General features: G+C 42.3%; 1 protein-coding gene across 2 annotated transcripts in view; it reads right to left on the bottom strand.

Moving 5' to 3' along the window:
* Efcab3 (EF-hand calcium binding domain 3) overlaps positions 1-17,563 on the bottom strand; it is a 44,116-nt gene that overhangs the window by 10,972 nt on the left and 15,581 nt on the right. The window contains exons 8-13 of one of the 2 annotated variants that reach the window (XM_029546472.1): positions 17,071-17,175; positions 14,355-14,408; positions 12,500-12,553; positions 7,954-8,038; positions 5,729-5,805; positions 1,658-1,801 (exon numbers count right to left, since the gene is read on the bottom strand). In XM_029546472.1, coding sequence (XP_029402332.1) covers positions 1,658-1,801; positions 5,729-5,805; positions 7,954-8,038; positions 12,500-12,553; positions 14,355-14,408; positions 17,071-17,175 — 519 coding nt within the window. Of the gene's footprint in view, positions 1-1,657; positions 1,802-5,728; positions 5,806-7,953; positions 8,039-9,373; positions 9,655-12,499; positions 12,554-14,354; positions 14,409-17,070; positions 17,176-17,563 lie in introns of those variants that run through there. The other variant, XM_021213810.1, reaches the window with a different exon arrangement.

Below are 17,563 nucleotides of genomic sequence, written 5' to 3'. Positions count from 1 at the left end.
GGCAGAGGCAGAGGCAGAGGCAGAGGCAGAGGCAGAGGCAGAGGCAGAGGCAGAGGCAGAGGCAGAGGCAGAGGCAGAGGCAGAGGCAGATCTCTTAGTTTGAGGCCAGCCTGACCTACAATGCAAGCTCCAGGGCAGCCAGAGCTACATAGACAAACCAACTCTCCTTCCCTCCCTCCCCAGAAACACATTTAGTATTGCTTGAGGTATGTGTGTATGTGCTATGAAAGAATAAAATAATTGGGCAGAGTTAATGGAAACATGTGATAATTTTAATTAAACAAGTGATAACTTTAATTATCTGGTGACCTCCATTCACTGGTAGTTGGGTGATGAGGGGCAAGAGAAAATAAAATGCTGGAAGTATTTCCCATACTACTTATTAGTTTGGACTCCAGGTGCATGTCATGCCACTTAAAAGGTAGAGGCGGGTATCCACCATTCAAGGCTAACCTCAGCTACACAGCAAGATAGAGGCCAGCCTCAGATGTATTAAGACCTTGCTTTTAAAAAAAATCAAACCAAATACTACTAATAAAAAGCTCCCAAGACAGGAAAACAGATTCCATGATCTGTATGCTTTAAAATACTAACAAAACTTCTCTGGCATCTGGGCTTGGGAGAGAAGGGGGATTCATATTGCTGCTGTTCTAGTGGAAGCAGTGAGCGTTTTCTTGGCATCCTAATCTCCGTGAAGTTGGTGATGCCTTTTTATCTCTCAGTTACTTCAAGGCATCCTCTAAAATGAGCATCATAACCAATACTTTAATTTGCTATTGAGGAGAGACGCTCACTCTTGGTTTCCACCCCGAAAATGTCTCAAGACATTATTTTTTTTACTCATACATATACCCCACTGATATCCTTAAAGAGAAAGAAGCACACACAAATACAGTAGCTCCCTCATCCGTGGGGGGTATAGAAGTTACACTCCAAGACCTCCAAGCCTTAAAACAGTGGCTAGATCTGAGTGTGCTGGCTCATGCCTGCAGTGCTAGCTTTTGGCAGGATGATAGGCTGGGAGTTAAATGTTGAAGTACTGGACAGCCTGAGCCTGGACAGAATGAGAACCTGTGCTGGTAAACAAACAAATTAGAACAACCCCCCAAACCAACCAAAACCAAACCAAAAACCTCCTCCACACCCTCGACAGTTCTGATCCCGAATCTATTGTGCCTTTTCATATTTACATATCTGTGATAAACTTTATCTGATAAATTAGGCACAACGAGAGACTAGCAGCAGCTGCAACAACAAAAACAATTATAGCAATGCACTGTGTGTGTGTTTGAGACATGGTCTCTCTATATAGCCCAGGCTGGCCTGGAGCCCACAGAGATCTGCCTGCCTCTGCCTCCTGAGCACTGGGATTAAAGGTGTGCGCCACCATATCTATCTAGCCTCAACAACAGAACTTGAGAACTTTTTTTTTCACTTGAAAGAATTTAAACAAATACTAATATTTTTGGATCACAGTTGACCTGGTTAATTGAAACCATGGAAGGTAAAATGCAGATCAGGGGAGAGATCCTTACTTTTGTTTGGAGCTGTATTTTTGGGAAACAAGGGAGAGCTATTTCTTGTAAGTATAGGATAGATAATAAGCTAGATATTCATAAAAATATTTTATGAGAAAATAATAAGTGAAAATACTCACTGTCGAGATCAGCACATTTTAATTCATTGTAGATATCATACGTGTTTAGATTCATTCCCAGTTTTGCTATGGTGCTCATCAATCCATGTGAATCAATACAGCCAGTTCTATCCTTGGTGAAGAAGTTGTAAGCATTATGGAAGGCTGAGGAAATGGAATTATACCAGTTAGGACAGTCATTTAGGAAGAAACACAGTCAGGCATGGTAGCTTCTGTCTGTAATACCAGTACTTGGAAGCTGTGGTGGGGAGATTGTCTTGGAATCTGGGGCTTACTTAGGCTAAAAAGTAATGTCTAGGTTGGCCTGGGCTATGAAGTAAGACTGTCTCAAAAAGTGGGGTGGGGAAGGGGAAGGAGAAATATATATGCTAACAGGACTAGGAGAGATCACATAGCCAATTGAAGAATATGTTCTGAGAAAAAAAAACACGGAGAGAAAATGAATAATAGATTTTTTTATTTTTTAAAAAGAAAGGACAGATACAGTCTTTTCTTGGGATCTTTATTCTCGTTCGCTAGAATAAAGTAGACATTATAGAATCCAGCAGAACAAGTAGCAATTGGTAGAAAAACCAAATATAGAGCCAGGCATGGTGGTACAGTCTTATAATACAAACACTGGAGGGTAGAGGCAGGCAGATTAGGTGTTCAGGGCCAGCCTTGACTACATAGTGAGTTTGAGAACAGACTAGGTTAAATCAGACTCTGTGTATCAAGAAAACAAAGCAAAATTAAAAAAAAAAAATCTATTTTCTCCCTTTATTGCCATTACTTGGTTGTTTGTCTCCACTCTGTGTGAAGTATTAAATTATCCTTAATTTTCATTCTTTTTACAATACTGGGGATTGAATCTAGGGCCTCATATATGCTAGGCAACCACTCTATACTATATTGACCTATATTCTATACTGACCTATATTCCTAGCTTCATTATTTATTTATATCAGGGTGATGGCTTGAATATGCTTGGCCCATGGCAAGTGCTGCTATTAGTATGTCTGGCTTCATTGGAGGAAGTGTGTCACTGTGTGGGCGGGCTCTGAGGTCTCCTAGTGCTCAGGCTCCGCCCTGTGTGGAAGAGTCAGTCCTCTCCCAGCTGCCTGCAGGTCAGGAAGCAGAACTCTCAGCCCCTTCTCCAGCACCGTGTCTGCCTGCTGCACGCTGCCGTGTTTCCTGCCGTGATGATGAATGGACTGAACCTCTGAAACTCTAAGCCAGCCCCAATTAAATGTTTGCCTTCATAAGAGTTGCCTTGGTCACGGTGTCCCTTCACAGCAATAAAACCCTAACTAAGACAATCAGTACAGACTCACAGATGTTTATTTTATAGTGCAGTGAGCATATCAAGGTCTACTTTTGTTTTTTGAAATATTCAAAAAAAAAAGTGGAGGATAGGGGAATGGAGAGTCAGCTCAGTGAATAAAGAGCACATTCCGTGCAAGCTAAAGACCTGAGTTTGGATCCCTAGCATCTACATAAAAGCTGCATGTGGCCGTCTACAATGTTAACTCTTATGTTTGGTGAGGAGCCGAGGCAGGAGGATTGCTGCTGTTTGCTAGAGAGCCGCTGGAAGACAGTGAGTCCATGTTCAACGACAGACTCTGTCTCAAAGGAGTCTGGCAAAGGCGGACAGAGCAGGGCGTTTCCTCTGGTAGGTGCCCCACCCCCATGCACTCGCACACAGTGTGAGCAGGGCGTTTCCTCTGGTAGGTGCCCCACCCCATGCACTCGCACACAGTGTGAGCAGGGCGTTTCCTCTGGTAGGTGCCCCACCCCCATGCACTCGCACACAGTGTGAGCAGGGCGGTTCCTCTGGTAGGTGTCCCCCACCCCCATGCACGTGCACACAGTGTGTGGCTTCGACCCTGAGAGATAGACACAGGGGGGGGAAGTCTTTGGAAATTCCATTCAGTGTTGTGCAGGGAAGCAGGAAGCAAAGTCATTTGGGAGCAAAGAAAGGTGATGCTGGAGACTTTGAGGTATGTATAAATCAAGCAGAATGAACAAATCAACTCCTCGTAGGGAAGTTGTGAGAATACTGGAATTTCCACATTTCCTAGTGTTTATATTTGATACTTTGATATCTGCATCCTACAGGGGCTATTCCTCATGGGACTGGTTAGCTCCCAATAATTGTAAGTTATGTATATACTGGGAGACAGAGAGAGAGAGAGAGAGAGAGAGAGAGAGAGAGAGAGAGAGAGAGAATGAATATGCATGTATATCTGTATGTGTGTGTATGTGTGTATATATATATGTGCATATGTGTGTATGTATGTGTGTGTGTATGTGTGTGTATGTATGTATATATGTGTGGGTATGTGTATATGTGTGTGAGTGAGTATGTGTGTATGTGTGTGTGTGTGTGTGTATGTGTGTGTATGTATTTGACATGGCATATAGAGTTTAGAGACAAACTTGCAGGAGTCAATTTTCTTCTTCCACTATGTAGGATTTGGGGACAGAGTTCAGGTCATCACCAGGCAAAGATGCGTTTGTTGGCTCTTCTCTCCTCCACCTCCTCCTCTTCTTCCTCCTCCTCCTCCTCTTTTTTTTGTATGTGAATATGGGGTATGCACATGTGTATTTGTGGGTATGCTCACTTCCAAGCGCGGAGGCCAGGCATCCTGCTCTAGTACATTCCACTGTATCCTTTGAGACGGTTCTTTCATTGAATCTGGAGCAAGCCCAGCATCAAGCAAGCTCCACCTCGTTCCCTCACCCCTGCATTGGGGTGACAGACATGCACAGCTTTTTATGTGGGTGCCAGGATCCGAATTCAGGTCCTCGTGCATAGCAAGTACTCTTGCCTTCCCAGCCATCCTTTTAGGTTTTCTGGTGACTAATGCTTTTCCTTTCTTTTGGATAAGATTCTGTTCTTTCTCCCTGGAACACTCTTCTGCATTGCCCCCCCCCCCCCCAGAACACTGTTGGCTTAAATGCATGTTTGCTGTCTGGACCACAGTGACCTAGAGAGAATGTACCAAATTTCATCATTATTTTTTTCCTGTCACTAAGAAATCCTGGCATTTTATTTCTATTTTATTTTTGTCTTTTGAGAACAAAACTGACTTGGCTTGTCAAACATTTTGTGGACCAGGCTGTCCTCAACTTGTGGCGATTCTCTTGGCTCTGCCTCCCTAATGTTGAGATTACAGACACCTCTTCTCACCCTGGTGAGTCCTGGTACCTTGTGTTTATACTGTTCAATTAGCTGATCGATGTGACCTTGAATTTGCCGTTCATCATTCTCACAGTTATCTGGATAAGAGTATTTAACCAACACCGTTTAATTTTGTTGTTGTTGTTCTTGAGATAGGGTTCCTTTGTGTAGCCCTGGCTGTCCTGAAACTCACTGTAGACTAGGTTGACCTTGAACTCAGAGATCTTCCTGCCTCTGCCTCCTGAGTGCTGGAATTAAAGGTGTGTGCCACCACTGTCTGGCTGACTTAAATTCTCCAGATGTCAATTTGAAGGTAATCCCTCTTTAATCTAGCAAATAGTTTACTTTTTATTTTTAGATAGGTTCTTGATGTATAGGCCAGGCTGGCTTTGAACTAAGGATCAGCTTCCTGAGTTATAGGCAAGTCTCATCATGCCTGGTTAAAAGCTTATTTCTGGATTGGAGAGATGGCCCAGCAGTTAAAACCATTGGCTACTCTTCCAGAGGACCCAGGTTCAGTTCCCAGCACCCACATGGCAGCTCACACTTGTCTGTAACTCCAGTTCCAGGGAATCTGACATCCTTATATCAATGCACATAAAATTAAATACATTATTTAAAAAAATTACTTCGCCCTCCTTAAATGGTAGGGTATTTCTTCCCCACATGCATTGGAGAAAGATCAGTATGGGAGCCAGCTTGAGGCAATATCACATGCCTTCAATTCTAGCATTTGGGAGGCTGAGACAGGACTGCTACGTGCTCTAGACCAGCCAGAGCTAGGCCATGAGTTCCAGGCCAGCCTTAGTTCTACTAACGTGACCCTGTCTCAAAAATAAACAAAACAGAAGCCCACAGATGTATGGGGGGCTGTTTCAGGCTTTAGCATGTAGGGTGATTGGCATTACCTTCCAGTTGTGCAGGACTCAGCTTTGATTCTTTGTGTTTTAAATGGTCTGAGAAAGATCCTCGCAAATCTTTATCTCTAAGAAGAGACACAGAAAGAGATAGATTTAACACAGGTGTGAGACCTTCAAGCTTTGCTGACTACAACGGCAATTGGCATTGCAGTACGCATGCTCAGAGTCACAGTGCTTAAGCAGAGCCTGTAACCTGCTAACATCTGCCTGGCAGCCAGAGAGGATAAGGGAAACCACAGCCTGCCCTATAGTTCTGGAAAGTTTGGAACTCTGAGAAACTTACACATACTCATTAAAGGAAAATCTGGAAAAAGAGGGAAAATATTAATACTTCTAGGATGCTTTGTGTAAATTTTCAGTAATTTATGAACACACACACACACACACACAACACTAGCTTTGCTTATATGGTGACAAATGGAATTTAATTAATTTTAATTAAAGTATAATTTAATAGCAAATTAATTTAAATAATCTAAATAGTTTTTGAAATCGGGTCTTATGTAGTCTAGGATGATCTCAAAGTCTTTATGTAGCCAAGGATGACTTCGAACGCCTGATCTCCATCATCCCTGAATGTTGGGTTATAGGCACGTGCCACCATGCCTAGCTCTTATAAATGTATATGTCTTTAGTTTTGATACTAATGACAAAAGTTTAAAATATATGGAATCTTTTAATTTTTTTTATTAAAACACTTAAGAGGATTTATTTTATAATTTTATGTATATGAGTGTCTTATCTGCATGGATGTACCATGTGCATGCCTGGTACCCAAGGAGGTCAGAAGGGACATCAGATCTCCTGAGTCCAGAGTTACAGATGGTTGTGAGCCTCCGTGTTGGTGCTGGGAATCGAACCCAGGTGCCTTTGGAAGAGCGGTAAGTGCTCATAACTGCCGAGCTATCTCTCCAGCCTCAGTTTTTGTGGTTTTACAAGAAGTACCCAATAAAGCAAAACTAGAAGGAATAATAAATATTGTGGTTGAACAATATAATCACTATGGTTTCCTTCATTACTCTCTAGAATATTTGATTCAACTTATTTTCAGAGTAGCCTGGGAAGTGATGGGGGGGGGTTCTTAAGATGTACTGGTCTCAACTTTTTGGCATGAAATTGTACCTAACTTCTCTTTTTCTCAGTTTTTACTAACACAAATTCTTCTTTTTTGTGTTAGTAATTTCTTCTTCTCTTTATCACCTAACTTGACCTTCCTCAGACTTCAGAAGCAGGTTACTATGTAGTCGTTTCATTTCTGAATAGAAAATAGTTTATTTCTGCAGGAAGTAAAAGATGTAAGCAGAAAAAAACAATGTAAGCAGACACACAAATATGATGTTCTCAAAACCCAAAGAAAGAAGAAGGCCAGGTAGGCAAAGATTTTTGTTAATTACAGCAACATAAAGCATCCGTGGAACCCTTTCAGACTTCTTGGGCTAAACCATTTTACGTTTCAGAGGATCATGGGGCTACCTATTGAAACAATCCCAGTCCAGACTCTCATCTACTCTAGGGATCCCCGTGGCTTGGCTACTATGAGGTTATTGTTCTCCTTTCAAAATGTCAGAAATATATTGCTTAGGCAGTGGTAAAGCTGAGCGTGGTACACACACTCCAACTGGTAACGAGAGTGGGCAGTCAGGAGAGAGGTGCACATTTCTCTTTTACTATGTGATAAATAGACCGTGGCTTCTCACTCCCACCCATAGTGCTTGCTACAGTTTGTTGGCAGCTGCCTGAGAGAAAGCATTGCTCCTAACAGGCAAATCTCCCGTGTGTATCATAGTGGGGTACGCATGGCTAATTTTCTGGATTTCTTTTGGGAGGATGGGAAGGAGAATTCTGTTTTTCCAGCCAACAAAGAATGTTCATTTTTTCCTTTTTAAAAAAAAAATAAATGGCTCAGTGGGAAGGTGCTTGCTGCCAAGCCTGAGGTTGTGGGTTTGATTCCTGGGGACCCACAGAGTGGAACAGGAGAACGAACTCCTACAAGCTGTCTGTCCTCTGACCGCCCCAAGTATACTGTGGAACGTGGATGTGAGCAGATATACAAAATAAATAAAATATAACAAACTCTTTAATTCAGATAGTTTAAGTAAATTCACCACGGAATGAAATGTGCTAACTTGCCTCATTCTAGTTTCTGTGGTGTAACTTATAATATTCATTCTCTGAACACTTCTTTGTATAACTGTTCATACCTTATTACCTACCTCTTGTGAAGGACAGGAGCTTTTAAGGGCTTTAGCTTCATTGTGGCTTTAATTTCTGAAACTGCCATTTGGTCAGAAACTCTGTCTGGAATTCAGAAGATACAATAAAGGATCAGTTCACAAATTCATTCATTCATACATTCGTTAATTTATTTTCTTTCTTTTCTTTCTTCTTTCTTTCTTTCTTTCTTTCTTTCTTTCTTTCTTTCTTTCTTTTTTAAAAGATTTAATTTATTTATTATATGTAAGTACACTGTAGCTGTCTTCAGATACTCCAGAAGAGGGCGTCAGATCTTGTTACGGATGGTTGTGAGCCACCATGTGGTTGCTGGGATTCGAACTCTGGATATTTGGAAGAGCAGTCGGGTGCTCTTACCTGCTGAGCCATCTCACCAGCCCTCTTTCTTTCTTTCTTAAGACAGGATCTCACTTCGTAGTTCAGCTGGCCTGGAACTCAGTTCTTCCGAACCTTCCCAGTACCAGAATTGCAGGCGAGTGCCACCATGTGTATCAGTTTATACACTCATTTCTTAGCTTTCCCCAGCTCAAGGCTTGGGAACTAAAAAGCCTAGGATTTCAAAGAATGGCATCATTTGCAAATTCAAGCTAGAATTATATGCTAAATTGGAGGCTGTGTGGAAAGGGACTGTGAAGGCTTTTAAGTCCAATTTCTTGTCACAGCTCCACCTTTCCAATAATGCCACTTTGATCTTAGATAAAACTAAATGCTGTGGCTGGAGAGAAGGCTCGGCGGTTAAGAGTTCTCGCTGCTTTTGCAATGATTCAGCTTCCCAGTACCCACATGGCTGCTCACAGCTATCTGTACAGTTCAGTCCCAAGGGATCCGGCTCCCATTTTCTGGCCTCCACGGCACGTATATACACACATAAGTTAAAAACTCTAATTCTTAAAGCAAAACTAAATAAATGTTAAGGAAAATAAACCAGGCACACAAAGAGATATAGTTCCTCACTTACATATGGAATTTAAAGTAGTCAAACCCACAGAAGCAGAGATTGGGGGTGGGGTAAGAGGAGGCTGGGTAGGGAGCACAACCCTTCAGTCAGGCAAGATGAGCAACTTGTAAAGTTCTAACATCCAACAGCATGGCTAGGCAGGACCACTCCACAGGGTACTCAAAATGAACCCAGACGCCCCTGACCCACGGTAACCACATCAGGTGACTGGTATGTTAGTTGGATTACAGTGATTATTTTACAGTGTATACGTAGAGCAAATCATCAGATTGTACCCCTTAACTAATTAAAAAATAGTGCCACGACACAGACAAAACAGGTAGAAATAGGCAAAATTAAAGACAATATTTATTCTGAGGCATTTCATGTCGCAATCGGCAAAGAAGAAAGTGTTACAGAATTCCTAAAATATTTGCGTACTTGTTTCAGTTTGAGACACCTACCATGTAGTAAGTATGTTTTCTGAGGATTTCCTTCTGGAACACACGTCCCTGCTCTGACAGTTATGAGTTCACTGCTTTCCCATAAAAGCAGAGCGGATAGCCTCCTGCACAGTTTTTGCAGACACAGCTTCTCTAGCCCCACCCCTTACCCTTCTGCATAGTCTAAGAAACACAGTCTACAGACCGGGCGCTTTTAGCTTTCTAAACTATAGAGTGTATCTGGAGGCTCACTGGCAAGCAGATAGGGCTGCTAGCTTGGGAATAATGAATAATGTTCAGCCGGGAAGGGTTAGAAGGTTTGGTTAGAATTCATTCCTCCCAGGTCACTGCCTCAGAACCCAGAAAGCAGCTGTTCTCCATTACACAGCGTTCAGAATCTAGAACCCAGCATCAGGCTGGGAACCCTGGAGACGCTCAACAATTTAGGCACTTGAAAGGTGCTGTGAAGTCGCCCCCCGTGGCTCAGAATAATCATTACTTATAAATACCTTCAATCTCTTACATAGTTAACAATTTTTTTTGTTTCAAAAACTCAGCATAGAACCATACAAAATATTGACATTTACCTCCTTTTGAACTGCACTACTAACCAACCATTAGTAACCAACTGTCTGGGGCTTCAGATCAAGAACCCAGTTCTGGTTTGTTTCATCATTCAGCTGTGACCTCATTCCCTGCTCAGACCTGGGCTTGGGGAGGAGATGACTGTTGGCTCCTCTCAGGGTTACAGGAAATGTGAACTCACTGGGGTTCACTCGGTACCCCAGCAGAACATGAGGAAATGAATACAGAATCACATCAACTTAAGCCTGTTAAGACTTTAGAAGAGAAGACTTTTTTTTTTTTTTTTTTTTTTGCTTCAAATTATATGTCGGTATGTTTTCTTTAGTGTGTTGAAACTAGAAGTAGAGGATTTTACCCAGGTCCCTTGATTGAAGAGTACTTAAAAACCATTTCATTAGGGTTTTAAGTCTAGAAAGAGAGAAAAAAAAACCCACCCCAAATCTCATTTGTTTATATTTTTTTAAAATTAAAATATATATTTAAACTTATGTGTATATGTGTGTGTCTATGCATGTGAGTGCTGGTGTCAACAGAGGCCAGAGGCATGGGGTCCCCCAGGAGCTGGAGTCATAGGGTATAGAGAACCATCTGCTGTGGGTGCTGGAAAGATTAAAATTAAATTGTCAGGTGTGGCGATGTGTGCCTATAATCTTAGTACTTGGAAGGCTGAGGCAGGAGGATTGTAAGTTTAAGATTCTGTCTCAAAAACAAAAACAGAAAAAAGGAAAAACCATTGACAATTAGGCAGGAACCATAATATTCATGTTCTGACTTTTCTTGTAGCATTTAAATGTTTGAAGCCGCTGGTGGCGCACACCTTTTAATCCCAGCACTTGGGAGGCAGAGGCAGGCGGGTCTCTGTGAGTTCAAAGCCAGCCTTGTCAACCTAGGAAGCTGTAGGCCGGCAAGGGCTACAAAGGCAGACCTCATCTCCAAAGAACAAAACCCTCCCAGAAGACAAACAATGAGAAAAACTGCTCTAGCACAGGGGTTGGTTGGGAGGGTGTGTGGTCTGCTGTGGATAAACAGACAGCCTTCTGAAAAGGCTGCTGGCTTTACTCGGTGGCAGTGTTTCTAGATGTTTCCTACCCTAGGTCTGAATGTTTCAGTAGGAGTGCAGTAACTTCACCAAGGTCCTCACGCTGGGCTCCCCTTCAGGTCAGGAATACGAAGGGGAAGAGGAGGAAGGCTTCATTTCTAAATGAATTCAATAAATACACACTCAGGGCTTCCTATGTTAAAATGGGAGATACTCTCAGTTCCTACTGAGAGGTGTTGTCGAGAAGTAAAACTTTGGTCTCTTTCTAAAGATGTAGTTTCATATTTTTGTGTGTATGAGTGTTTTGCCTGCAGCTATGCCTGTGCACCTCATGTGTGCCTACTACTTGAAGAGGTGGTGAGCCTCCCGGTGGGTGCTGGGAATTGAACCTGGGTCCTTTACAACAGACGAGTGCTCTTAACCACCGAGCCAACTGTCCATTCCCTATTTTATTATTTTTATATAATTAAAAACTTACTTTGGTGTATAGGTGTTTTGCCTGCATGTGTATATGTGTATCAGATGTGTACTTGGTACTCATAAAAGCCAAAAGGGGGCATCCGATTCCCTGTAACTGGAGATACAGATGGTTTTGAGCCACTCTGTGGATTCTGGGAATCCAACAGTAAGGACGAGCAGATTAAGGGACCCTGGCATTTCTCATAATTGAGAATGGTAGGCCTTTACATCTACCCCTGACCAGGTTCCTGTTCTGGAACATGTGACCATGACACCCCATTGAGAGGACTGTGACAACCAGTCATGTAGGGACAACTCCTGAAGTCTTTCCACATGTAGATGAGGCATCCCTAACATCTCAGACCAAGCCCATAGAAAGCATCTGTCTCCAGATCCCAACCCATGCCCAAATGTTTATAAGGTCTTGTCCACAAGGAGTAAAGTGTCTATCAGAGAAAATGACTAGATTTGCTTTTGTGTGTGTTTGATGCTGGGAATTGAATGTAGGGTCTCACATATGCTAGAGAAGTGCTCCATCACTAAGCTATATTCCAAGCACATTCCATTATTGAATTATAAGGTCTCTATATATTTTGGATATCCTTCAGTATATTATTTACACATATTTTCTCTTATTCTGGATCTTCTTTTCACCTTAACAGTGCCCCTTCAACCTTACACGTTAAAACCAGAACTTTAATGCTGAAAGAGAGCTAACACAACATCACCTAAATTTACCTCTTTTTCTTTATTGATATGGACATAAAAGCCCAACAAACTGGATTGCTTTCTTTAAGACTAGAGGCAGGAACAGCTACTTTATAAACTACATAGTGATGCCAAAGAGGAATAATTAAAAATATCAATGAAGACATTAGAAAACAATATGAAACATCTGATAAATAAAGTGGCATATAGACTATAAAGTGTCATATAGACTAGAAGGGCAAAATGAGTCTAGAGAAGTCGTCAATGGGAGGGACATGGATGCTTATCTTATTGATTAGCAGACCTAGAGCAGATGGTTGTGACAAATGTCTATAGGATTAAAAGCTGTCACCCACCTTTCCTGAAGCGGAAACTTATCATTTGCTTGTACAGCTTCGCCATTTCTTTGGCTGAAAGACAAGACAAGATTATATCCATTTCTGAAGTTGCCTAGGAGTGGGACACTGGGGAGAACCTCCAAGTTCTATGGGATTTCTGTCTGAATTCATGTGGCTTCTTGTGGTGGTTTGAATAAGAATGGGCCCCATAGGCTCGTAGATTTTGAACGCTTGGTCGTTAGGCAGTGGCACTGCTTTGACAGGGATCTGGAGGTGTGGCTTTCTTGGGGGAAGTATGTCATTGGGTGTGGGCTTAGAGATTTCCAAGCCAGCTCCACTGTCTCTCTCTGCTGCCTGCCAGTGTGGATGCAGAACTCTCATTTCCCTCTCAGGCACCATGTCTACCTGTGTGCCTCTGTGCTTTCCACCACGATGATAACGGATCAAACCTCTGAACTGTAAGCCAGCCCCAGCTAAACACTTTCTTTTATAAGAGTTACCATGGTCATGGTGTCTCTTCACAGCAGAAGGACATCGACTAACACACTGCTTTTGGTGTCTTGTGTGTATTAAACCCCCAAGTATAAGACTTGGGTCAGAACTGAATCAAGGTTTGCTACATATCATTTATTATTATCTTTTTTCTTATCAAAATATGGGTTAGTTTTATTTCTTAAACATGGGAAGACAAACTCTCAAGAGGAAGTGGAGCTAAATAGCTTAGTTTTCTGTATTTAACTGAATCGGCCATGGCCAGTTAAGATAATTATGTACTCTTGAGCACCAAGAATGGTGGCGAGTTATAGAGGCTTGCAAACTGATGGTGGCTCTTTGTCAACGCAGAGGCATCGTGCACGGGCACCTGTTACTCAGAAGCCAACGTAGGTAGAAACATCTTCCTTATGAGGAGTGTCAATCCTCTGATACCCACATTCTGATGTTGGGGATCAACTCAGGTGGGCAGGTTTGGTGGCAAGTACCTTAATCCGCCAAGCCATCTTGCTGGCTCCAAACATGTTTCTATATCTTTAATTTTTTTTTTCAACTTGGAAACAAGAAGTGTAAATACCAAGAATTTAAATGTACTTTTTTTTTTAAATTGAAGTTTATCTTATGGACATTTGAATAAAGTTCCTAAGTTTTTCTTAAATCCTTTCAACCAGACTTGTAGAGACAAATCAAAAGAGGGGACACAGGTACAGACACAAAATCTGAGTTCCTCACTGATGGAGTATAAGCTTGAGTTCTGTGGTTGAGGAATGAGGCCAGGAGACAGTTTCTCACCATAATAATCAAACCTATTCATTCTTTTCTATTATGTATCCATAAGAGAGAATGTGCTGATAAATTATGGATTATTACTAGAGGCCAGAACTAATTATTTTTCCTTTTGAGTTATTGTATTTTCTGAATATATACATTTTCTGTAATGACCATACATTGCCTTGATTTTTTTCAGTGCTGGTGATCAAATCGAGGCCATTGCACCTGCCAATCAAGTGCTTTACTGCTGGTGACACTTCCAGGCCCATGTTCTATATTTAAAAAAGATTTTAGTATATTTCAAAAGCTAAAATTGTTTTCCTTTTTTATTTTTATGTGCATAGGTGTTTTTACTGCATATGTGGGAATCATGTGTGCAGTGCCTTTGGGGGCTGGAAGAGGGTGTTGGATCTCATGGGACTGGAGTTACAGGTGGTTGTGAGCCACCAAGTGGGTGCTGGGAACTGGACTTGGGTCCTCTGCAAGAGCAGTTTGAGCTTTTAACAGCTGAGCTGTCTCTGAAGCCCTCCACATATGACCTTTACAACCAAGGAAAAAAGTATGAAAATAAATATATGGTATCAAATCATCAACTTTAAATTTCACTCACGTTTAATCTTCTTCAGGCCTTCTATTATTGACTGTACGATAACCTTCCCGCTTCCTGTAAAATATTTGATTCATAGACAGAGGCAGCAGCCACATGAAAACTAAGTAAGGTTAATAAAAGTTGTGAAATTATTAAAAACAACATCTTCTATGATTTTTGCCTCAAGCACCCCCTTGCCCCATAGAAAGCACAAGGATGAAACTTGTATGTGCTTGCTTTGGAGCTCGGATGGGCTCGTCTCTCAGCTGTGTGTGACAAGACAAAGGACAGCTTTTGCAGGGAGACAGATATCTCTACTTCTACAGGGTTCTTTCTCTTTTATATAGTCCAAAGAATGTGGTTGATAATTACAGGTTACAAGTAGGAAAGTGGTATCGCCCACAGAATCTGGTCTCAAATCTAGGAGGATCTTTCTCCAACAGATGACAATATTATATATTTAATTCTTATTATATTCATTTACTTGTGTGTGTGCATGCACACATGCATGTGAGCACCATAGCATGCATGTGGAGGTCAGAGGACAACTTCTAGGAGTTGGTTCTCTCCTTCTATCACGTGGGCTCTGGGCATCAAACTCAGGTTGTCAGGCTTGGCAGCAAGTGCCCTCTGCTGAGCCACTGCAAGCATGTATACATGCATGTATGTATCTTTTATGTTACATGTAATATATAATATGTATATATTACCTATAAGTGTGTACAAGTAAATACGTTTGCATGTTCTCAGTTATTATGAGAGGGAGGGAAGGGCTGTCTCTTGTTCTGATGGGTTCAGTTCTTCACTAGCATACATTATTATACATAACAATGGGTTTCATTAGATCTCCTTCATACACATGTGTACTGTGTTTGGTTCATCTTCACCTCTTATGACCTTTTCTCCCTTTTACTCCCACTCTTTCCAGCCAGCCCTTTGTCTTCCAAGTCTTTATTCATTTGTAGGTGAATGACCGAGAAGCCTTTTGTGAAAACTGCCACCGATGTGCTTTGCTATAGTGAGGACACAGTCTGTCTCTGGCTGGACGGATGCCCCTGCCACTGGAAGGATGCCCCTGCCACTGGAAGGCCCCTGCCACTGTTTAGCCATGCTTTCCCAGAAGGCTTCAGTCCCAGCCACGTGCTCCCCTGCATGTTTGTATCACATTAGCTCACACTGTCTTGTATGCTTCTTCTTCCTTAGACAGTAAGTTCTCAGAGGACAAGGGCTGCCATTCATCCCTTTTTGTGTCCTTAGCATTTGACACTGGATTTTTTTAAAAAAGAACTTTAAAGTCTGTGGGGAGATCCAGAAGTGTATAAGAAAAAAAATACCAAAGCACAAAGTGTATATACTGTCTCCAACAAAATCCTTTCAGAATTCAAAGAAGGAACAGCGGTGTTTTGGTAGAATAGGAATCCTGGACTATAGCAGGAGTGTCAGGCAGTCAAACAGGATGTCACTGTGAGATGGGGATGGACTGGAGGTGGGGCTGTTCTAGACAAAGTGGTAGTGACTAAAGGACAGAGTGGGAACAAGACAGTTTTAGGGGGTCATGGCTCAGTGGTTTGCAATGTAACAGGATGGAAGTGGTGGAGAAGGCTGAGGAGAACATTGGGCTATGCTGCAGGTTTTTAGTTTGTTTATTTTTATGGTGCTTGTACATGGTGATGCCAGGCTAGTGCTCCACTCTAGGGTAGCGCAGGGTCACTGTGTTCAAGGACAGAGGTACACACAAACTATCCAGCAGTCTCGCTGAAGCATAATGGGTCGAGACGTTACCTTGCCATGTGCATAACTATTTTTTGTGTATATAAACAACAGAAACAGTAGTAGAAAAATACAAAAAATATAGTTATAGAATACAAGGACCAGGGGCTAATGGACTTATCACTTCCCAGCATGATAAATCCCAGGAAATGAGGGACATGGTTAGTCAGCTCCAGGTCCCTGCTTCTCCCGCATCTCTGCCTACTGCTCACTTTATTTCCTAATTTTAAGCACTCTAATGTTTTTTAAACTTTCTCTTTAGAATCATGCGCTCACACATGTTAGCTTATTGGTTGTTCTTGGGATTTCAGAAAAGAATTGACAGGCATAATTGTAACATGTCATCTCTTCTCTCCACTTTCTAGATTCTCGGTAGGCAAAATGTGGCCCATGGACCAGGATCATTGGTGCCACACTGGAGCTTGTTAGAAATGCAAGGCTCCACCCTGGACTTGGATGCAAGCCTGTTCTATAACAAGATGTGAAAGTGTGTTGGCTGGTCTTATGTCAACTTGACCCAAGCTAGAGCCATCTGAATGCCTCCATAAGATAAGGCATTTTCTTAATTAGTGATTCATGTGGGAGGGCTGGGCCCATTGTGGGTAGGGCCACTCCTGGGCTGATGGTCCAGGGTTCTATAAGAAAGCTGGCTGAGCAAGTCAGTAAGCAGCAGTCCTCCATGGCCTCCATCAGCTTCTGTCTCCAGGTTCCTGCCCTATGAGAGTTTCTGTCCTGACAGCAACTGTCCTCTGACAATAAACAGTGATACGCAAGTGTAAGCCAAATAAACCCTTCCCTTCCTAAATTGCTTTTTGGTCATGGTATTTACCGCATCGATAGTAACCCTGATTACGATGGAGGTAATTCACGTGCTCTAAGTGACACGGAAGTCATGTCTGAGGATCTTCTGTGCTGGTAGCAAATTTTACTTTTAGTAAGATCCCACCTTCCAAGCAGAAATCCTCACCGTTGAAGTCCAGGTAAGAAAACAGGTCTTGGAACTCTTTGTCTGTGAGCGTGATCCCATCATTTGCTAGAAACTTGTACAGGTGCTGCATGTCAATTGCTTCTCCTTAGAAAGGATGAGAAATGGGGTGCAGATTTACTCTAGAAGCAATACTTACAGGGTGACGAGTGCTGTCTGTGCTTATGCCCTGTATGCCATTGCCCTGTACGCCTGGAATTAAAAGGAGCGCTGGCGGCGAGTCCTACACCTACAGTTCTGCTTGGCTTATCAGCAGGATGCCACAAAGAAAGCACTCCAGGGTTTGAAGCTCCTTGAGCTGTGCTGCACCGGCATCAGGCTAGGCTGTCAGTGCTGCACAAATGCTATCCCGAAAGTCCCCTATACCCTCCCCACATCCTGCTCCCCTGCCCTCCCACTTCTTGGCCCTGGTGTTCCCCTGTACTGGGGCATTTAAAGTTTGCAAGACCAAGGGGCCTCTCTTCCCAATGATGGC

Source organism: Mus pahari, chromosome 14 (genome assembly GCF_900095145.1).
Source record: "Mus pahari chromosome 14, PAHARI_EIJ_v1.1, whole genome shotgun sequence".
Classification (NCBI taxonomy): Eukaryota; Metazoa; Chordata; class Mammalia; order Rodentia; family Muridae; genus Mus; species Mus pahari.
Note: the sequence above shows the minus strand (reverse complement) of the source record. Positions and strands in the feature narration are given on the sequence as shown.